Here is a 20,484-nt window from a genome sequence, read left to right on the forward strand (position 1 = left end):
AATCCTCCGGCCAATAGGAGTAAACCTAAATTACGTCATATTTCTCGCAGGCGTCCTCCAGGAGAAAGCAAAGGTCCCTGAGGGCGTTTGACAAATCAGATTCCCGCGTTCAGATCCTGGAGCTCGCTCACCCTCTAGCTTCCCTCGTTCCTAAATCATCCCGCCCTCCGAGACCCGGAGCCAATGTGCAACGGCGAAGCCGCGCTTTCCTCCTAGGTGACAAAGGTTTCATCCAATGAGTTTTCAGCCCGCCTCTACAATTCCTCCGCGCCAATGTTTTTCCCGGAGGATGAATATCCTCCAATCGGCGCACGGCGCTGAGCGCCCGACGTGTCTTCCAGCCAACAGAACGCCGAGCAAGGAAGTGAGGGATTGGCGGGGCGGCCAATCGGCGCCGTCCGCCTTTGTGAGGGAAAGCGGTGCGTGGAAGGTTCGCGAAGCCGCCGACGCCATCGCGCCCCTCCGTCTCGGCTCTCCGCCTATGGCGACCGGGGCCAACGCGACGCCGCTGGGGAAACTCCATCCGCCCCCGCCGCCGGGCAAGGCCGGCTATCCGCTTCCTCCTCCCGGATTAGTGATGCAAGGCCCGCCGCCTCCGCCGCCACCTCCGGGCCCCGCGCAGGCCCAGCCTCAGCCGGCTATCCCGAGCCTCATGGCGGCCGCCGGGTTTCCTTTCGCCGCGCTGCCTCCGCCTCCTCCTCCACCACCGCCTCCTCCGCCGCCTCAGCAGCCTCAGCCGCCCCCGCAGCAGCCTCAGCCGCCGCCTCCGCCGCCCCCGCAGGCCCAGCAGCCTCAGTCGGCCCAGTACGGCCAGTACCGCTTCCCTTCGCCCCCGCCGCCCCAGCAGTCCATGGGCCTCGAGCCGCAGCCCCAGCACCTCCACCTTCTCCAGCAGGACGAGGGCGGCCAGGCCGGGGCAGGCAACTCAGGCAAGTGGTGGGGGGGCTGTATTGGGGGGGGGGCTTCCCTGATCGCATCTGGGTATTTGGGTGAGGTGGTTCTGCATTACCGCCTTCTGGGCATTTTCCCCCTTTCTTGTTCTGATCTATGACGGTCGGCTGGTCCTAGTTGGTCACTCATTGCAAGCGCCAAACCTCCTTTGACCCGGGCTCCTTTTTTGTTGTTGGTTTTGAGCGCAACTGAGGGCGATTTGGGACTTTTATGCAGACTGAAAAGTGCATTTGAGGCCCTTCCTATTTCTTTTTCAAAGCATCCTAAATCAAATACACCAGGCCAGTGTTTCTCAACCTTGGCCACTTTTAAGGCACGTGGACTACAGCTCCCACCATGCTGGGAGATAGGTGGACTACAACTCCCAGCGTCCTCCAACATGCTTGAAGGTGGGTGGACTACAGCTCCCAGCCCCTCCCCCCCCACACACAGCCAGCATGCTGGAAGATGAGTTGACTACAGCTCCCAGCATCCTCCAGCTTGCTTGAAGATGGGAGGACTACAGCTCCCATTGTTCCCTAGCCAGCATACTTGAAGATGGGTGGACTACAACTCCCAGTGTCCCCTAGCCAGCATGCTTGAAGATTGGAGGACTACAGCTCCCAGTATCCTCCAGCATGCTTGAAGATGGAAGGACTACAGCTCCCATTGTTCCCTAGCCAGCATACTTGAAGATGGGTGGACTACAACTCCCAGCATCCTCAAGCATGCTTGAAGATGGAAGGACTACAGCTCCCATTGTTCCCTAGCCAGCATACTTGAAGATGGGTGGACTACAACTCCCAGTTACCCCTAGCCAGCATGCTTGAAGATTGGAGGACTACAGCTCACATCATCCTCCAGCATGCTTGAAGATGAGAGGACTACAGCTCCCATTGTTCCCTAGCCAGCATGCTTGAAGATGGGTGGACTACAACTCCCAGTGTCCCCCAGCCAGCATGCTTCAAGATGGGAGGACTACAATTGCCAATGTTCCCTAGCCAGCATGGTGGCTGAGGAATTCTGGGAGTTAGAAGTCCACACATCTTCATGCTACCAATGTTGAGAAAACATTGCACTAGTTAGAGTGCTCCCCCCACCCCCATTTTCCTTTTTTCCATAATCAGCCAGTATGTAAGCACGTGCCCATCATTATAGATAGACTAGTTATATGAATTTCCATTTCTTATGTAAACACGTCTTTTACTAAAATATGTTCACTTCATAGGTATTTCTGTAGGATTTAAAAAAAAAAATGTTTTTGAGGAGGGTGACAACAGGATTGCAAACTGCATTCTAGGATTTGGAAATATTGCCATTTCTTTATCAAATTTTGAAAAGGCTCATCTCCCTTGCAGAGGCACCACGAGTGGTGTACAATATTGATATATAAAAGTAGTATATAAAATCTGATGAAAATACAGTCTAGTCTATTGAATTACACTTAAACAGATTTTTATACTCACACTTAGGCCAGTGATGACCATTTGCAATAGTGCATGCCAAGTTTGGTCATTTATCAGACTATTTAGTTTTCTTTGTGGCGTAGCTTATACAATTTGTGATTGTTCGCTACATTGAGCAAATCCAGGAATCCTAATTTTGTCTCCAAATTAACGTATCCTGTGATAAAGAAAATTGGATATATATCATAAATGTTTTATGCCAACTTTTTATCTTCATGTGTTTATTATCTATAAGGAATTGTATGGAATTATCTAATGCTTCTTTGTATCCAAAGAGATTATTATGATGGCATGACTATTTAAATAATTTTACAAGACAGCACTAACTGATTATAATAGTTGTTTTACCGTTAATTAATAGTTGTTTTACCGTTAATTAAGCAAAATATCATCTTACTTTATTCTTTCGAAGTTTACTAACAGTTTTTAAAATAAAGTACAATTCTATCAACTTTCACATTAGACAGGAATTACTGAGGGAAAAAACATCAAGATATAGTATAAAGAAACTGAAAGACTAATTTCTGTTTTTTAATTACTATAATGTACCACTGTTATATCATTAAAGACAGGACAACAATATTTCTCAAGCTTGCAAAGATTTAAGATGTATAGGCAAAACGACATGGCTTAATTTTTAAGTTTTGCACCTGATACTTCTTGTTTGCTTTTCCAACAAAAAGATTTATTCACTTTACCGCACATCTGAATTTTTATCAAATGCTACAAAAAGATCTTTGCTGGATATACATGTCTAAAGGGGGAAAATCCCAATTTTGGAGAACTAAAAAAATGGTTTCCTGGTTGTAAGACAGTCTGTTTGCCCATATTCCCATCAAAGCTTGCTTATAAGAATTCAGAGCAAGAAAATGTGTATGTGAAATTTGAAAAGTGCATCTGTGCAGGGCCAAAGTGAACTCTGTTTCCGACCATGGACCAACTGCCATGGGATACCTGGTCCTATAAATAACCTTGTGTTTGCAGATTACCCTAATAAAAAGAGGAAGAGGAGCCGGTGGAATCAAGACACCATGGAACAGAAGACTATCATCCCTGGCATGCCCACCGTCATCCCTCCTGGGCTCACCCGTGAACAGGAAAGAGCTTACATAGGTAAATGCTTGTTCTAGTTTTTGTTCTTCCTACCAATACTGATCCAGAGGCCATTTCCAGTTATGCTGTGTTTGCAGTGTGTGTTTTTGAGAACTCAGGTTATGGCAGCCTTGTCGTCCTTATTTAAATAAATAAAACCTGTCTCCACTTAAAGAGTGACTTGTGCTCCACCCCAGCTCCCTGCCCTGTTTAACTGAACCCGTGTCCTCCACAGGCATGGTAGAAGTGGCAAAGTCGGCCAAGGCGACCGGGATTAAAACTTGCTGACATTCCCTTGCTTGGCAAACCTATTGGCAGGGTCTCTGGTTCTCTTCACGGACTCCTTGCTTAGCAGAGAACACTTTTAAGAGTCCCTTTTCGAGCTGTTTTTGTTTGAAAGCAAGTACCTCTTTCGCAGTGACATATAGCGAACTAATCTAACCATGATTCCCTTTCATTTTCTCTTGTGTGCTGATGCTAATTTTTTAAATCTAAAATGTGAGTATCCAGAGTGATGAAGACCAATGAGAGGAAAGTCTTCTAACTTGTTTTGTTTTTGGTGTGGTTTTTTTTTTAAACAATACTTGAGAGTGGGCTCTGTTAGGTTAGCTTGGACCTCTGAAGTCAAATGTACACAGTTGCTGGAAAAGGGATACTGCTTGGTTCAATGGGAATGATGATGTTGGGTCAGTTAATTGTGGAACAGAATGGTAACTGTCATTGTATTGTGTAAAGGGATGAACGTTATTTTGATTTTGTGTTAGAAGATGTGATGTGTATATGTCAATGTCAATCAATGCTGGGCCTGAAATCAGCTAGGGGTTTCTAATGTTGATTACTATATGCAATCCTTGCCTTTACATAAAGCAGGTTTCTCACAACTTAACAGCTGTTTAAACTCTTATTCGTTGCATTTGGGTCGCACAGCAATTTAAAAAAAAAACTCCTTTCTTTTGCATAATTCACTGAGAATTTTGAAATAAAATAAATCAGCTATCCATAGCACTACTGAAGGCTGCTCAGAAATCCATGATCAGACCGTCATCATAATCCCCGAGTTTCTTCATCTCAAGAAAATGAAAAAAAATGTGTCATTTAATGCTGGTTTGAAAAATCAATATTCCTCTCCTACACCGCAGTTGAAAAGGGGCCGTTTTCTTTACATTTCTGAAGTTGACTTTTTGCTTATTTCAATGGGCTCAACACTTAACTCAGCTTAATGAAGATGTGCAGTGTAAACTAATTCTGCAAAAAAATAAATGCTACCGATTCAGTAAACTATACAAATGAATAGTCAAGCATTCTCTGGTGTTTGAGTCATTGGATTTAGAAATGTATCTGTCTAACATTTTTTGGTAAAATTCAGTTCAGTGTGTGAATGGATAGAACTGGATCAGAATTCTCAGTCTGTGCGGAGATAGGAGTGCCACCCTTCGTTTCCTGGAGTGTTCAAGATGGGCTTGGCAGTCCCCAATAAAGATACTTAATGGGAGGGTGGGATGTGGCTCTCATTAGCCCTACCAAGCAAAGGTCCATGCACATCCATAAGAATTCAGGGTAGATCTGTAAGAGGCTCCTGATACATGAAACTGTATACAACAGGATAATTTATCATTTGGCACTATTAATAGCAGATATGAAATATCACCTCAGTTTAATAGTGCAAATTCAACTAAAGAGAGAGCAGTGGTGAAAAATCCCAGACTCTTCTGAAGGAAAGAGTTTATAAAATGTTTGAGATTATGAACATTTGGAAATAGCATAAAATGCAAACTTTGTGGAGTTGTCTGTGTTCTTGAAATATAATGGATCAAAGGAAATGAACCCCCCCCCCCCTGTATCTTGTAACAGAATCTGAAACAGAGCCAAGCGCTCATACAGGTTCTGAAGCAGGCATGCTTAGCCTCTGAATTTTAGGCTCTATAATTTGATTCTTGGAAATCTGTTTTCACTTCAACCTATTCTGAGCCTCCTTCACCTTGACACAGATTACCAAAAATATCTTTTCTGCCTTCCAATAAATGATAATGTTTGATCTTACCCCTTGACTCTGCAATATCGTTGCACTTAATCTTACATTTAACAATAAATGAAAGTGGTTTTTTGACTCGATAAAATGTGCACATGCCTAAAAGTTAATACGTAATTCTAGATCCAGGTCCTTTACTGCCAGTATTTCTGTTTGAGCATGAAAATAAAAGTTGATTTGGAGTGACAGATCAGTTCAAAATTATTTGCTGTGTGATTTTATAGAGACACTTTCTGACAAGTATATAGGCTTTGTTTTATGAAAATCAGAAACTAATGAATTTTCTTGGTTTGCATCTTTATAACCCATCCTTTCTGTTTTGAAAGGCACTTTGCTTGCTTTGAAAATAAGTGAAAGATAATGAAAAGCAAACAAAATAACCAGTAAAGGAAAAGAATGAAAAATGTTGATAAGCCCACAGTTGTGTTAGTTAATATAATCTCCTAAAAGCTTACAAGTGTTCTACTCTTGTATTCCTGCATCTCTAATGTAGGTTTGGAAATGGATTCCTTGATGCCTACTAGCATTTTTGCCCTGCCTAATTTAACTTTTTTAAAAACGTTAAATTAAAAAGTGCGTACAGGAAAGATTTGCCCCAAGCCTGAGTTTTTACTTTGAACAATGTCCTTGGGCCCCACATAGGCCCCCAGCCCAGTTCTTTTTTAAGTGTGCTCCTCTGCCCAGGGAGAAGCAAAGGGAGTTTCAAAACAGCAACCCCCAATGTTTCCGGCTCCATGGACCCTGGGGAGGGAGAATGGGTTCATGCACAACCACACACATTGCTTGCACCAGTTCAGCCGGTATTGGGCTATGTACTGCGAGTTGGGGACCCCTGGTTTAAAGTATCCTGGATAGTGGAAGGGTAGTGGGGGTCAGCCTTGCTAGCTTCCTTCCTGGTAAATAGGTATTGTTGGCTGTATTCTCTCTCCCCCCCTCCCGTAGCCATTTCATAAAAGCCATTTCAAATATGCCCACAGCCAGTGATATACTGGAGGGACTCTTCTAAGAGCCAGTGGTGTTTCCCCAGTAGAAAAGGGACCTTGGTACGGGTGTGCATGGAATTGTAAATATTTTCTTCTGAACTTAAAACCACCCAATTTGCCACAAATTGCAGGTAGTCCTTGACTTAATGGAGCCTGCCCACTACAGTCATAAGTTGTGACTGTCGTAAAACAGGTCACCATGTGAGCAGGCCTGTTTTTATTAACCTTTCTTGCACTTCCTTGTAAAGTGACTGCCATCTGTGTAAAAGCAAACTTTGGCCATTTTTGGCAAAAGTCAGAAGTGTAAACACCAGTTTTTGGGGTGTACCTTTGCTTTGTGGTGCTTTAGCTTGTGGCCTCCAAATTAAATCCATGGGTAAATGCCAGTGGGCCCTGACCAAAAGCCACTTTCCATCAAGGAATTTAAGGACTGTGGCTCTGTCTTGATACCCTTCATTAGTCGAGATCATATTCGTTGTCTTGCCCTCTGATTAAAATGTTATATTACGGATCTATTTTAAAAAAGTAAATATCTGACATTTATTAGTCCTGTCTTTAGGTGTTCGTTGCTCTATGCAGAATTGGATAACCAGCAAGTAAAAGAAAGCATGATAAGATGTTGCATAACTCTGTATTTTAGTGTTTAGTTGATACAGGCACAAGAGTTAATCATTTTAGTATTTATGAGTTAGGAGGAACAAGACCTGTAAACCATAATCCCCCCAAATATGATTCCAGTATGAACTGTAACTGCAATACGCATAAGACACTGAGGCTGATCTGATGTAAAAGAGTAAGAATTAATGATATTTTAATTCCTATGGAAACCTGTCAGCAAGTTAAAATGGTTATTTTTCAGTGTCAGACTCAATCAAAAACTTCCTTTTAAAAAAAAAATCTTGAAATGAATGTCTTGCTTTCTGATGAATACTTGTTTTTTTAAGACTGACTTAGAAATAAAAAGGGCCGTTTCTGGATTCCTGGTAAACTTATTTGGCTGACATAACCATTGTAAGGTCTCCTCATTCTTATGTTGATGTTAATCAGTCATCCCTTGCAAAATTCTCCAGTTCTTCATGTTTTGATGTTGAGATTTCAGATGTTTTTTGGTAACATTGTCTTTTTTTCCATCCTTTTTTCTTTCCTAACCTGGTTTCTTCCAGTGCAACTGCAGATAGAAGACCTGACTCGTAAACTGCGCACAGGAGACCTGGGCATCCCCCCTAACCCTGAGGACAGGTTGGGAAAACAGTTTTAACCAGCTGACAGTAACACTTTTTACCTTTCTCAATAAATTTTTGGTGGCATCATAATGTCAATTCAATGAAGTTCCTTCCTAATGAAATACCTTCAGGGATCTGACTTGACAAATGGTAGCCAAGATCTGACTGGTAGGGAATTTGTGAAACCAGACCAGAAAGAGATCAGGTTTCCTCGTTGATGTGGGGTTGTTGATAAGCCTGTGTAGGCTGTCATGCTTAACCTGACTTGGGGGCGGGGGAAATGCATGGTGGCCAACTCATCTTAACATGTGCAGTGCTGGTCCTGGCAGAGTCCAGAGGTCTTTCTCACAGGTTCACGCTGAGGAATTCTCAGCCCAGTCTGGGAACTATTTCTGACCGCTGATTTTGCAGTATTTTGCAGTGGTGGCTGAAGGGTGTGCACTAACCATTCTCTTTGGTAACAGCTACTACCTAGCAGTGGCCAGTATCTTGCGGTCTGGGCACTCTGTACCTACAAGTGTACAGAATTGGACACCTGTGGTCTTGTTGGGATCAAGGATCATCCCTAAATAAATAACATGCACATGGTTTCATTTTCCAAAAAAATAAATAAATTGGCTTATAAAAAATTAATTTATCAGAAGGTGCAAGCTGGGAGTTGTGTTTTAGCCACCTTATCCAACTTGCAAGCCAGTATTTAATTGTTAAAAATGGGAATAAGGAAGAAAGCCTTTCCTTAAATTTAGCCCGTCTGAAATAGCAATTTGGAGCTGCTAAAACTTTTGGGAGCCTTGCAAGACAGTTTTAAATGCTAGCTCTTCAAATATTATATTGCCTGTTACAAAGAGCTGCGAAATGCCCTTTTGGCTTGCTTTTTAAATCGCAATAATGGGATTTAGATTTAAACATAATCTGTGAACTTCATGGTGGGACTAGATTGATGTTCTTTTTATGTTTATAAGAATGAAATGGGGTGGTTGGTTTTAATGTAATAAATGAATGAAAAAGTTAATGCAAAACAAGGGGTTATTGTTACTCTTTTTACATTTATATATATATATATATACACATATATAAGATGTTTGTTGAATAACGTTTCTTCGGATGAGACCATATTGGTTAAAATATTTGATACCTCTTTTCATTTATTAAAAATGAATTGTTTTATATATACTTGCAAAAGGGCAGCTGTTATTATTGGAAATATGAAACTATTAGGTATATAATAAGCTTGAAACTCATAAGGTTTAATCAATTTATTTCATGTCTGCATGTGTCTTTTAAAATTATTAATTTAGCGAATGAGGTTTTTTTTTAAAAAAAACTGGCTAGCCATTGCGGATGAGGGACAATGCTCGCCTTTTGGGTTGGTTAGGCCAATTTGGGTCCTAGTTTAATAGAAGTGTAATTTAGACATGATCACTCCTTACCAAACCTGACAGTTTTATTTCATATTCTTGTGTTGACGATTCACTTCAGGCTGAGAAGACATGGGGATCAACTGGCTGTAACCAATCACTTAACCAGCTAGAAAAGAGAGATTGTCTAACTAAAAATCACAGGGTTTAGATTCTCATTATTTGAAAGATGTATTTTTTTTTTAACATGACCAACATCTCTTCCCTTCTTGCAGCTGATTCTAAATTTTTATTGCAATATGTTTTGGGGAGGGGGGGGAGATCCATAATCTTAACCAGAATCCTAGAGGTGTGGTTTAATAAATAAACCATAAGCCCAGCTGTGTGGTAAAAATTAATTTGATTTTTAACTGCAACGTTTTCCTTTGTTAAAACCTCTGCTCTCTGGGTACCTGGACCCCCATGGAGAAAGCAGGTCTGTCTCTAATGGTTTTAAAGGCCCAGACGGTGGCATGAGAAGGGTACATTTGCTCCATTTGTACCTTAAGCATTTCCTGACTCTTAAACCCAATAATAAACAGCTTCATTTGGTCTCGATGCAGCAGCCGAAGGTAAAGCCAGCACAGAAACATTCACCCTTTTCACATGGTGCCAGTTGAATAGGCTTAATCTATTATCGCCAGCAAGAATTCGATAGAAGCCTAACCTGTCTTGTTACTTCCTGATGTTTAAAACAAAAACAAAGCAGTCCAAAAGTTAACCTGAATAATTCTTCATTGATTTATCTCCTGCGGCAGGGTTCAAATGTATGGCTCCGTGGAATAATGAAGTTGGAAAGTTTGTTCTCTGTGTGAATCAACTTTCTCCATCTTCCCTGCCCCCTCCCCTTTTTTAATAGGCACACTCATGGCAGAGCTGTTGTCATGGTTAGGTCTGACCCTGTTTTCCTTCCTTCTCCCCAGTAAACCCCCCTCCCACCCCACCCAGATTTTTCCCTTCTGGCGGTGGTTTGCCATTAACTGCCTTGTCCACGTCACGTTAATGGATTTTGAAAATTTACACCTTCCTTTTCCTGTGGTCTCTTTAATTTTTAATTTTTTTCTGAGTGGCACTAGAGTTGAGGTGAGCCAGTACTTAATAGGTGGCCTTGAATGTTTTGTCTCCCGTGAGAAATCACTGGATGTTGTTTCCCCGCAGGTCTCCTTCCCCCGAGCCAATTTACAATAGCGAGGGGAAGCGCTTGAACACCCGGGAATTCCGCACAAGGAAGAAGCTCGAAGAGGAGAGGCACAATCTGATAACGGAGATGGTGGCTCTCAATCCAGACTTCAAGCCACCGGCTGATTACAAGTACGTCAGAGGGCGGATTCCTTGATCTGCAGGGGGTGTTCAGATAGAGCAGGGGTGTTGTGGCCCACCAGCAGATTCAGACAGTGAGGAGGTTGGGGAGAAAAGTGGGCCTGTCCTGGAGTCTGGGGAAGGCTCAGACGAGGGCTCTGTGTCAGAGGCAGAGAGGAGGCCAGGGCCGTCTGACAGTTATCAGCTGCCTTCAGAGTCAGACATCAGTGAGGCAGACAAACAGCTGGAGCCTGTTCCCAGTGTGTTCATGCGCAGAGCTGCCAGAGGAAGGGAAGAGCTAAAGAACGGGTCGGCTTGGGAGGAAGGCCACAGGTGGTCGATGAAGGACCACTCCCATAGGGAATGAAAGGGGAGTTTTGCAGGAGACAATTGCTTAATCGGTTCGTGACTCTCTGAGACTCCTGGCCAAGTTTTGCAGAGATGGGCCTGGCAGCTCTCCAAGCCAGATAAGTTCTGTGACCGTAAATCCTCCTTTGAAAGACTTTGCTGGAGGCGAAGGAGCAGAATTCACAGCCAATGAATAAAAGGGGTTTTTGTCAGGACAAGGAGTTGGCTTCAGGCTCTTGGAAGCCTCGGTCAGAACAAGGGGTGACAAAACTGGCGGTGGGATGCATCACGTGCAAGCCACGCCCACCCTAGCTCCGCAAAGGGGGGAAAACATTACGAAATATCGCGTGACATGACGAGTTTGACACCCGTGAAAGAGAGGTTAAAAGGCTGTTTGGGTGTCCCCTAACCTCAGTTAAAGTGATGACCTGACAGGTGGACACGATAAGGGGGTTTAAAGTGGGCCCTGTGGCTGCTCCTTATCCCCACCTGCTGCATCTCAGAACGTGTGTGTGTGTGTGTGTGTGTGTGTGTGTGTGTGCTCTGAACTGACCCTCCCCAGACTTTAAAGGGCCAAGTAGGAACAGTGCAAATATGTGGCATTGAAATTGCCTTTAATCCTGGGGAGCCTTTGTGGTCCTTTAGTGCTGGGCAGGTAATTATCTGTACAAATGAACAGCTGTGATCCTGGTAGGTAGTCCTCAACTTATGACCACGATTGAACCTAAAATGTATGTTGTTAAGCGAGAAATTTCTAAAGTCATTTTACAGCTTTTCTTGCCACAGTTGTTAAGTGAATCATTGCAGCTGTTAAGTGAATCTGGTTTCCCCGTTGACTTGGCTTGTCAGAAGGTCGCAAAAGAAGATCACGCGACCCCCGGACACTGCAGCCGTCATAAATACATGTCAGTTGCCAAGCATCCGAATTTTATTCACGTGACGGGGGATGCTGCAACAGTCATAAGTGTGAAAATCGATCATAGGTTTCTTTTTTCAGTGCTGCTGTAACTTTGAACAGTCACTAAATGACCTTGTAAGTCGAGGACTACCTGTATTGTTTGTATTATTTTTGAGGACGATATGGTCAAAACTTGGAAGTCCCTCCTTCTAGATCTCAGCCATTTCCTGAAAAGTTGCAGCTGACAACCTTGGTTAATTTTGCCCTGTGTTATTAGGTAAAGTTCTCTTAAGCTGGCTGGACACAAAAGACTCTTGGAGTCAGTGCAGTCCTGTGTTATGGGGGAGGTAACGGTGTGTAAACGTTTCTTCTCCGTTCTTTCCAGACCTCCAGCAACTCGAGTGAGCGATAAGGTGATGATTCCGCAGGATGAATATCCTGAGATTAACTTTGTTGGGCTTCTGATTGGACCCAGGTATGGAAATGCTTCAAGGAGGGTGGGTGGGGTGGGTGGGATGGCACGGCACTTCTCTAATGGGGCAAATGTGCTCTTTGAGTCTCCTGGGTGACCCTGTGGGAGGAGTCACTGATGGGTTATTCTCAGACCCCATTTGCCTTGAGACTGAGGTTAAAATTGAGGCCACACCCCTCTGCCTCACTTCCTGGCCCCAGTCTTCATCTCAGTCTTCGGCCTCATAGGAGACTAAATTCTTGGCTCCTGCAATTGGATTTACTTGTGAGAATTTCTTCCATCCTTGACTCCCCCTCCTCCCCCCCTGGTCTTCCCTGGTTGTGGTGAGTAGCTGGGCTTTGTCTATTGCCTTTGAACCTCTGGGACCGCTGGGAGTCGTTGCGGGGGATTTTGAAGCTGGGCACCGGTAGATTCCTTGAGGTGCTGCGCTCCTAGCCCATCGGTGGGCGCTGGAGCTCTGCCGGCTCGCTGGAGCCTTTCTAGGCAGAGCTCTTGCTGGCATCGGGCCGCGTGACCAGCAGCCACCATTTTGTGGGCCGGCTTCCAGGAAGACACGATTTTTCTGACATAGCTTTTATGTTCTTTCATGATTTTAATCTAAGGGGAGGCTCATTTACAACCCATCGCGTCATTCCTTGGTGGCACAATGGTTAAAGTACAGGCTATTTCTGCCAACTGCCAGGAGTTCAGTTCTCACCAGGCCCAAGGTTGACTCAGCCTTCCATCCTTCCGTGGTCAGTAAAATGAGAAAGCAGATTGTTGGGGACAATAGGCTGACTCTAAACTGCTTAGTGAGGGCTGGAAAGTGGCATATAAACCTAAGCGCTATTGCTATTCCTTTCTATAATGAAGTCCTTCAGGTGTATATTTCTTGTGGAAGCCTTTTTATCCCATTTCCCAGGTTTGAGGTGTTACTGGTGGAAAGTCTTTCTCTCTTAACCAGGTTGGCTGCCTGATGTAATCTCCCACTCCTTTCCTTTTCAGGGGCAACACACTGAAAAACATAGAGAAAGAGTGCAATGCCAAGATCATGATCAGGGGTAAAGGATCCGTGAAAGAAGGAAAGGTCGGGCGGAAAGATGGCCAGATGTTGCCCGGCGAAGATGAGCCACTGCATGCTTTGGTCACGGCCAACACGATGGAGAATGTGAAGAAGGCTGTGGAACAGGTAGGCTGCATGGACCTCTTAGATACGTAAACACGTAGATACGCTAAAAGGATACGTAGCCCTACACCCCAGGAGCAAGGCAGAAACATCACCATGTTATGTTCAAACTACCCCCCAAATCTGAAACCGGAGGATAACTACAGCTTCAGCGATGCATTATTTCAAGAGTGAAGCAGTGAGAGAAAGCAAACATGAAAGAATTGAGATGTACAATTGTTTGCCAATTGCCCGAATTTGGTTTACATGGTGGCAGGGATGCTTCAGGCAGAAATCCCAAATCCCTTCGTTTGGCACCATCGTAATTTTGCACAGCTGGTGAACGAACCGTTGTAAGTTGAGGATCACCTGTATTTATTTCTGAAATGCATTCGTTAACCTTGTAGCTACGTCCATGGCTTGACCTTGTGGAACTGAAGATCTCCCTGCAGTTGTGTCGGGAGTGTTTACTTCTCAGCCAGTAGGGCAGGCAGGAGTCGCAATTCCCAAAATCTGAGTGTTCAGGATATGTGTTGTATTTGTGCTGATAAATAAATAAAGGGAGACTAGTATAGATCCATTTCGAGCTATTTAGCTCTCATCAGCTAGCCATACCCTTACTGGGATTCGAACCTGGGCTGTTTTATACACTAGGCAAGAGCCTTAACCACTATGCCACAGGCTTCTCCTCCTTTATCAGCTGAGCCAGGGAAATAAGTATGTGTTTGTGTTAGGCATACCAGGGGTTGTAACACAAACACACACACACACACACACACATATATATATATGATAGATAGAGAGATAGAGAGATGATAGAGAGATAGATACATATATATATATATACACACACACACACACACACACACACACACATATATACACACACACACATATATATATATATACACATGCATATATATACATACACACATGTATATACATATCCCTTGTATGATCTTCCAGAAGAATAGAACACAATAGAATAGAAGTCATTGTCCCTTTAAATGTACACTAATTAACATATATTAAAATGAAATTTCATTGCATTCTGCTCTCAAAAGATAACCATTATGCAGCCACATAGAAACATCATGTGTCTTACCCCCCCCCCCCCCCCCCAGGGAAAGTTGCTCTGAGTAGGGTCTCTGGTTTGGCAGAAAAGGTAGCAGAAATTAAGGCGCTCCCTGGAATGCCTGTCAAATTATTCAGTTGCTTTGCCAAACAGAGGCAAGAAAGGATTGGCTTACCCTAGACAGGTTCTTGAGCCCATCCCCTTTCAGATTGGGAGGGGAGCAGCAAAAGGTTTGGTGACATAACTCTTGGGTGGGGAGCAGCGGGAATGCACAGCTATATTTCCCCCAAAGGAAGACTCGTCCCTTTTCCAAAAATACGTCCCAGCTCTGGCAATCCCCAGTGCTGTTGAGAAGACTGGTGAGACCGTTTAGTTTAGTTTAGTTTATTGTCATCGCAAACCATACAACAAAATTAAATGCCCTCTTCAGTGTACATTATTATGAAAATAAAAACACAAACGCACATCCTTCACGTGCTATAGAATTGAATTGAAACCTCCTGATATTGCGTTAATATTACATTATACCGTAGAATTCAATATAGTTACTGCCCCTGGGATAGAAGCCGTTTTTCAGCCTATTTGTCCTGGTTTTTATTGCCCTGTACCGTCTGCCAGATGGTAATAGTTCAAAAAAAAAAGGGGGGGGGGTTACCCAGGATGAGATGCATCTTTAAGGATGTTTTGAACTCTCTGAAGGCATCGGGAACTATAGAGCTCTTCCAAAGAGGGGAGAGGGCAACCCAGGACCCTCTGGGCCATGACGTTGACCCTCTGGAGCGCTGTCCTATCTGCCACTGTGCCATTGGCAGACCAAACACAGGGGCAGTAAGTTAAAATACTCTCTTTGGTGCAGCAGTAGAAGGTCACCAGGAGTTTTCGATTCAGTTGTTATTTCCTGAGAAGTCTCAGGTAGTATCATCCCTGCTGCGCCCTTTTGACCAGTGCTGCAATGTGAGGCCCCAGGTCAGCTCCCCTTTTATGACCACACCCAGAAACCTAAAACTGGCCACTTCTTCCACTCCATTGATAAGCAAGGGCTGGAGGTCTGATCTATTCCTTCTATAGTCCGCTATAAGCTCCTTGGTCTTATTGGGGTTGGTGCCCTTAGAGGCAGTTGATGCTCAGGGAAGGAAGGCAGAAACAACGGAGGCCTTTTGTCTCCCCCAGATCAGGAATATTCTGAAGCAAGGCATTGAGACCCCCGAGGATCAGAACGACCTGCGCAAGATGCAGCTGCGGGAGCTGGCACGCCTCAACGGGACGTTGCGGGAAGATGACAACAGGTAGGATTATGGGACCGTCTGAAGGGGGTGCTGCCAGAAAGAGAGCCTGTTCTCCTTTATCCCTGCTCTGATTCGCCTCTCTCTTGTCCGAAGGATTCTACGTCCGTGGCAAAACACGGAGACTCGCAGCATCACAAATACCACCGTGTGCACCAAATGCGGAGGAGCCGGACACATAGCATCAGACTGCAAATTTGCCCGGTAAGCCTCGGAAGTCTTTTTCGCCCATCTCTTGGCTTCTGCTTCTGCCAAATTGCAGCGCCCGTTCTCCCTTGTCATGACCATAAAGAGGGAGGGAAGCGCCTGCCCAACCTCCTCCATTCCCCTTGGAGAAATCCGCTCAAGACCTGTGCAATTTGGGTGCGCTAATTATTCCCCCCAGGGTGTTGGTGTGTTTGCCATCCCCCCAAGGAGACAGGAAGCACAGCCCACACGAGCACTTGATTGTAAGGCTACATTAATAGAACCGTGCAAGTCTGAAGATACAGACGCTGCTACTTTTAACCGCCTGATCCATTAGGGACTGGTCATGTCAACCACCCCATTGGCTAAACCAGTAAAGAAAACGCCCAGGGCATTTTTTTTACTAAGGGTAATAATTTTACTGAAGATTCCATAGGGGTACAGAAGTTGAAAAGCCAATTCTGACAGTTTCGCGTGCAAACAGCATAGGAAAACCTCCTGTTTCCCCCTGTCCCTCCCACGGTCCGTTCATCTAGTTCACTTTGTTTTGGGAGCCTTCTGTCCACCTGGGACTTTCCCAGCTGGTGACCGTGGGGTGCTGGAATTGTCTCCCCGATGCCTCCCCCTGCATTCTGGTGCCTTCTCCCTGCCCCCCCTCCCATTGTTGCTGCTGTCGGGGGGTGAGCAGGGTTTTTCCTAGCTAGACAGGTCCTTCCTACGTTTCTGACTCTTAAGCTGCTGGGGGATCCTGCCTCCCTTCTCTAATCGTTTCCTAGGCAGCATCTCTTTCCCACCTGCTCATTTTAGGACATTGTGCATGACATAAAAGCATGGTTTTCTCTGGACAGGCCTGGCGATCCCCAGTCGGCCCAAGACAAAGCCCGCATGGACAAGGAATATTTGTCTCTGATGGCTGAACTGGGAGAAGCTCCGGTCCCAGCTTCCGTGGGATCCTCTTCCGGGCCCTCCAACTCTCCCCTGTCCAGTGGCCCCAGGCCATCGGGCCCAGGAAACAGCCAGCCGCCTCCTGTGAGTATCCAGACTCTTCCATCATTGGACAAACCTGGCCCCGGGGAGGGTGGGCGGGCTTTTCTGTAGCTGGTTGTGTCTTTTGTTTGGCTGCCTTCGCTGCCTGGAGGGGGTGTCCCACTTGTGTGACGATCTCAATGGCTCTCCTCACTCTCCGACGGTTGGCCTGACCCTTCTCTTCTGTCTTTCTCTCCCCTCCTAGAATCGTCCGCCCTGGATGAATTCCGGCCCTTCGGAAAACAGGCCCTTCCATAACATGCACGGGGGGAGTGGCAGCAGTGGCGGCAGCAGTAGCGGGGGACCCACGGGCCCTAGCGGCCCCCACAATTTCCCTCACCCCATGTCGAGCATGGGAGGACACGGGGGTCACCCCATGCAGCACAACCCCAGTGGCCCCCCGCCTTGGATGCAACCTCACAACGCTCCCATGAACCAGGGACCACATCCCCACGGGCACCCCGGCCCCCACCACATGGGTGAGTCCAAGCCAGAAACCCACCCGGGAGGAGCAGGGCAGGGCCCCCTTCTCGGTTTGAGGGGAGGGTCTTTGGAAGCGCTAGCTCAGTCCTGGGAAGGGGGGCTGCTTCCTTCCCGCTGTTGTTAAGGCTGCGGTCTTTCCTTCCCTTAAGATCAGTACCTGGGCAACGCGCCCGTGGGCTCTGGGGCCTATCGCCTCCAAGGAAAAGGTGAGTGGGGGCATTGGGGGGAGGGGCAGGCACGGCAGGGTCCCGCATGGGGGGAGGGGGGGAGGAAGAAGCAGGCGACGGGAGGGGGATGGTGGCTTCTGTGCTCTGCTCAACGGGCTCTCTGGCCCTGCAGGTATGATGCTGCCTCCGATGGGTATGATGCCCCCTCCGCCCCCTCCGCCCAGTGGCCAGCCTCCCCCGCCTCCCTCTGGTCCTCTCCCCCCATGGCAGCAGCAGCAGCAGCAGCCGCCACCCCCGCCTCCCAGCAGCAGTACTCCCTTGCCATGGCAGCAAAGTGAGTAAGAGCACTTCTTTGAATTTTCACTCCCTCCCCCCCTCCCACTCTCCCGCTCTGGGGCCTCTCGGGGGGGAGGGGGTCCCCCTTGCCCCTCCCCCTGATTATTCGGGCCTGCAGAAAGCCGACTCCATAGGATCTCTCTGGTGCCTTTCTCAGGCCCCAGGCTCCCATTCAGGCAGGGCAGGTTTGGCGCTTCGGCCACGGGCGTGGGGGGGGGAGGTGGGGGGGGATGAGACCCCCTGTCGTACCTGCCTCAAGGGTCCATCTTTCAATGGCTGAACCTTTCTGTTGATCGGCCTTGCACCGCAAGACAGGGAGGGGTCAGCCCTTTCCCTCCCTAGTGGGACGTGGGACTCCACTCCCCCCCTCCCCCGGATCTGACCTCGGGCTCTTTCCGCTTCCAGATACGACGACCACCACGAGCGCTGGCACCGGGGGCATCCCTCCATGGCAGCAGCAGCAGGGGGCGGGGGCAGCAACTTCTACGGGGGCCCCTCAGATGCAAGGCAGCCCCTCCATGGTGCCTTTGCCTCCCGGGGTCCAGCCTCCGCTGCCCCCCGGGGCCCCGCCTCCTCCCCCGCCCCCCCCGCCTGGCTCCGCGGGCATGATGTACGCCCCTCCCCCTCCTCCGCCTCCCATGGACCCTTCTAATTTTGTCACCATGATGGGGGTGGGGGTACCGGCCTTGCCGCCCTTCGGCATGCCCCCGGCCCCCCCACCGCCCCCTCCCCAGAACTGAAGAAGCAATTTTTTTTCTATACCGTTATTCCTCCCCTTCCGTCTCCCCCCCAACAATACAGAGCCAGGAATTGGACTTGGGGTGTGTGTGAAATTTAAAGCGGGGAAGTTGTGCCCTTGTCTGTATTTGGAGAGGCGTGGTGTGACTCTGATCTCCTCCTCGGCTGATTGACAGGTGTCTTTCGGGAGCCGAGCCGGCTTTTTCTGAACCACGTCCCCCTATTCTCTCTCCTTTGAGAGGTTCCCCCCCCTTCCCCCCAGGCGGGGGAGAGACCCAGAAACTTGGGGGAAATCTCCTGGCTGAACGGAGAGGCTGTGGCTTAGGGGTTGGGTGGAAGGACAGCATTAGGGTCCCTTTTTTCATTTCTTCTTGCCAAACAGCCATTTTATTTTTTTAGCCGCCTCTTTGCGTTCTCTCTGCAGCCATTTCAATCCTCTGCTTTAAAACCCTCTTTGCAGACGTCCATGGATGTGCGTGGAGGCCACATGCACCAAATCGAGCAGGGTGTGTGTGTGTGTGTCAAGGGGACGTGTTTCTCACCCCCCCACCCCACCCCCCTCACTTTGGGCGGAGGGAGTCTTTTAACATCCTCCGAAAAACGAAGGCCGGGGAGGGAGACTCTCGGCCTCTCCCCAAGTCCATCAGCGTGGAAACTTCCTTCTCTTCTTTTTTACACAGCAGAATTTTGTGGTCCGGGGTGACCCCCCTGCCCCCCCCCCCGATTGAATGGCTTCTGATGTGTGTATGTGGACGTCCCTGTCTCCTGTAACCATTTTCTTAATGGCCTTCCCCCCCCCTCCTGTGTGTGTGTAAGAATAAAATCCGATGCAGAAAAGAGGAGGAGGAGGTTCCAAAATAAATGCCGCTTTTAAAATAGCCCTCTGCCCGTTCTCCCTTTCATTTAAAGGGAACGCCTTTTGGGGGCTGGTGCCCTGCTGCTGCCGGCAGGTGGAGGCCACGGACCTTGGCGCCAGCCTCATGGGTCCTCTGGAGGCAGGGGAGGGAAACCGGGGTTTTCTCTCCCGTTTCTGCCCATTTGGAGTCATCCGGGGGGACAGTTCTGGTGAAAAGTCGCCAAAAAATGGTCCTGCTGCAACGCCAACTTTTTGGGGGGGGACAGTTTTAAGGCAGTTTCCTTTTCAAAATGAAATGGTTGACAAAGGGTCGTTTATTAGAAAGAAAAGAACTAGTCTGGAACCAAACCCCCTTGAGCTTTTCTCCCCAATAAGGAACTTGCCAGAAACCGGAGCAAATCCGTCTTTTTTTCTCTCCTGGGAGAGCCAAGTCAGAAGAGAGAAAGTGAGAAGGAACGGTTGCCGCCGTTGGCTTGGCAGGCCATAAACTCTCGTTGGATGCGGTTTAAGTGAACCTAGCCACCGTCACTCGCCCTGCGGTTGCTTTGGAGAAAGGCGAGCTGGGCTTCCATGATGGAATTAATTAAATTCTCTCTTTCTGGTAATGTTATGTTTTTTGCAGGAAGGGCCCCTTTGTTGGATGACTTTCTCCACCACCTGAATACAAAAACGCCCTCGGCCAAGAACAGGCTGTTCTCGGCCTCCGGGAGTTTGCAATGGTCTCTTACTACTCTTTGACTCGGTCCAGAAGTTGCGTTCAAAGCCCAATTTTCTTGGGGTGGGCGGGGGGTGGACAGTGCAATCCAAAGTGGCTGAAATCGAGTGACGTGCGCCGGGCGCTTGGCTGTCCCTTTCTCTCCTTCACCTCTGCCAAAAACACGGCGTGTGTAAAGCGAGACCGTCCCCCGTTCCTGGTGGAGACTGGAGAATTTCAATTAGGCAGCAAAGGGAAGGAGAGTGTGTGTCTGTTTTCCTCCCTCCGCAGCCAGGGGATGTTTGAACAACATCCTGAGACCGGCCAAGAGGTGAGCTTGAGAATAATAAACTTGGGTT

General features: G+C 47.1%; 1 protein-coding gene across 5 annotated transcripts; it reads left to right on the forward strand.

Moving 5' to 3' along the window:
- Positions 1-274: 274 nt before the first annotated feature.
- SF1 (splicing factor 1) lies at positions 275-20,029 on the forward strand. 5 transcript variants are annotated; one of them, XM_081967957.1, is made up of 13 exons: positions 275-929; positions 3,381-3,509; positions 7,664-7,739; positions 10,279-10,431; positions 12,051-12,140; positions 13,122-13,305; positions 15,527-15,642; positions 15,736-15,843; positions 16,674-16,854; positions 17,057-17,330; positions 17,489-17,540; positions 17,674-17,839; positions 18,243-18,385. In XM_081967957.1, exons 1-12 carry the CDS (start codon positions 290-292, stop codon positions 17,837-17,839), a joined length of 2,169 nt encoding a protein of 722 aa, XP_081824083.1. In that variant the 5' UTR covers positions 275-289; the 3' UTR covers positions 18,243-18,385. The 5 variants fall into 5 exon arrangements, with proteins under 5 accessions (XP_081824083.1, XP_081824081.1, XP_081824080.1 ...); XM_081967955.1 differs by having other exon boundaries at positions 390-929; positions 17,484-17,540; positions 18,243-20,029; XM_081967954.1 differs by having other exon boundaries at positions 390-929; positions 17,484-17,540; positions 17,674-17,835; positions 18,243-20,029.
- The last annotated feature ends 455 nt before the right edge of the window (positions 20,030-20,484 follow it).

This window comes from Natrix helvetica, assembly GCF_964273705.1.
Source record: "Natrix helvetica genome assembly, chromosome: 16".
NCBI classification, from domain to species: Eukaryota; Metazoa; Chordata; class Lepidosauria; order Squamata; family Natricidae; genus Natrix; species Natrix helvetica.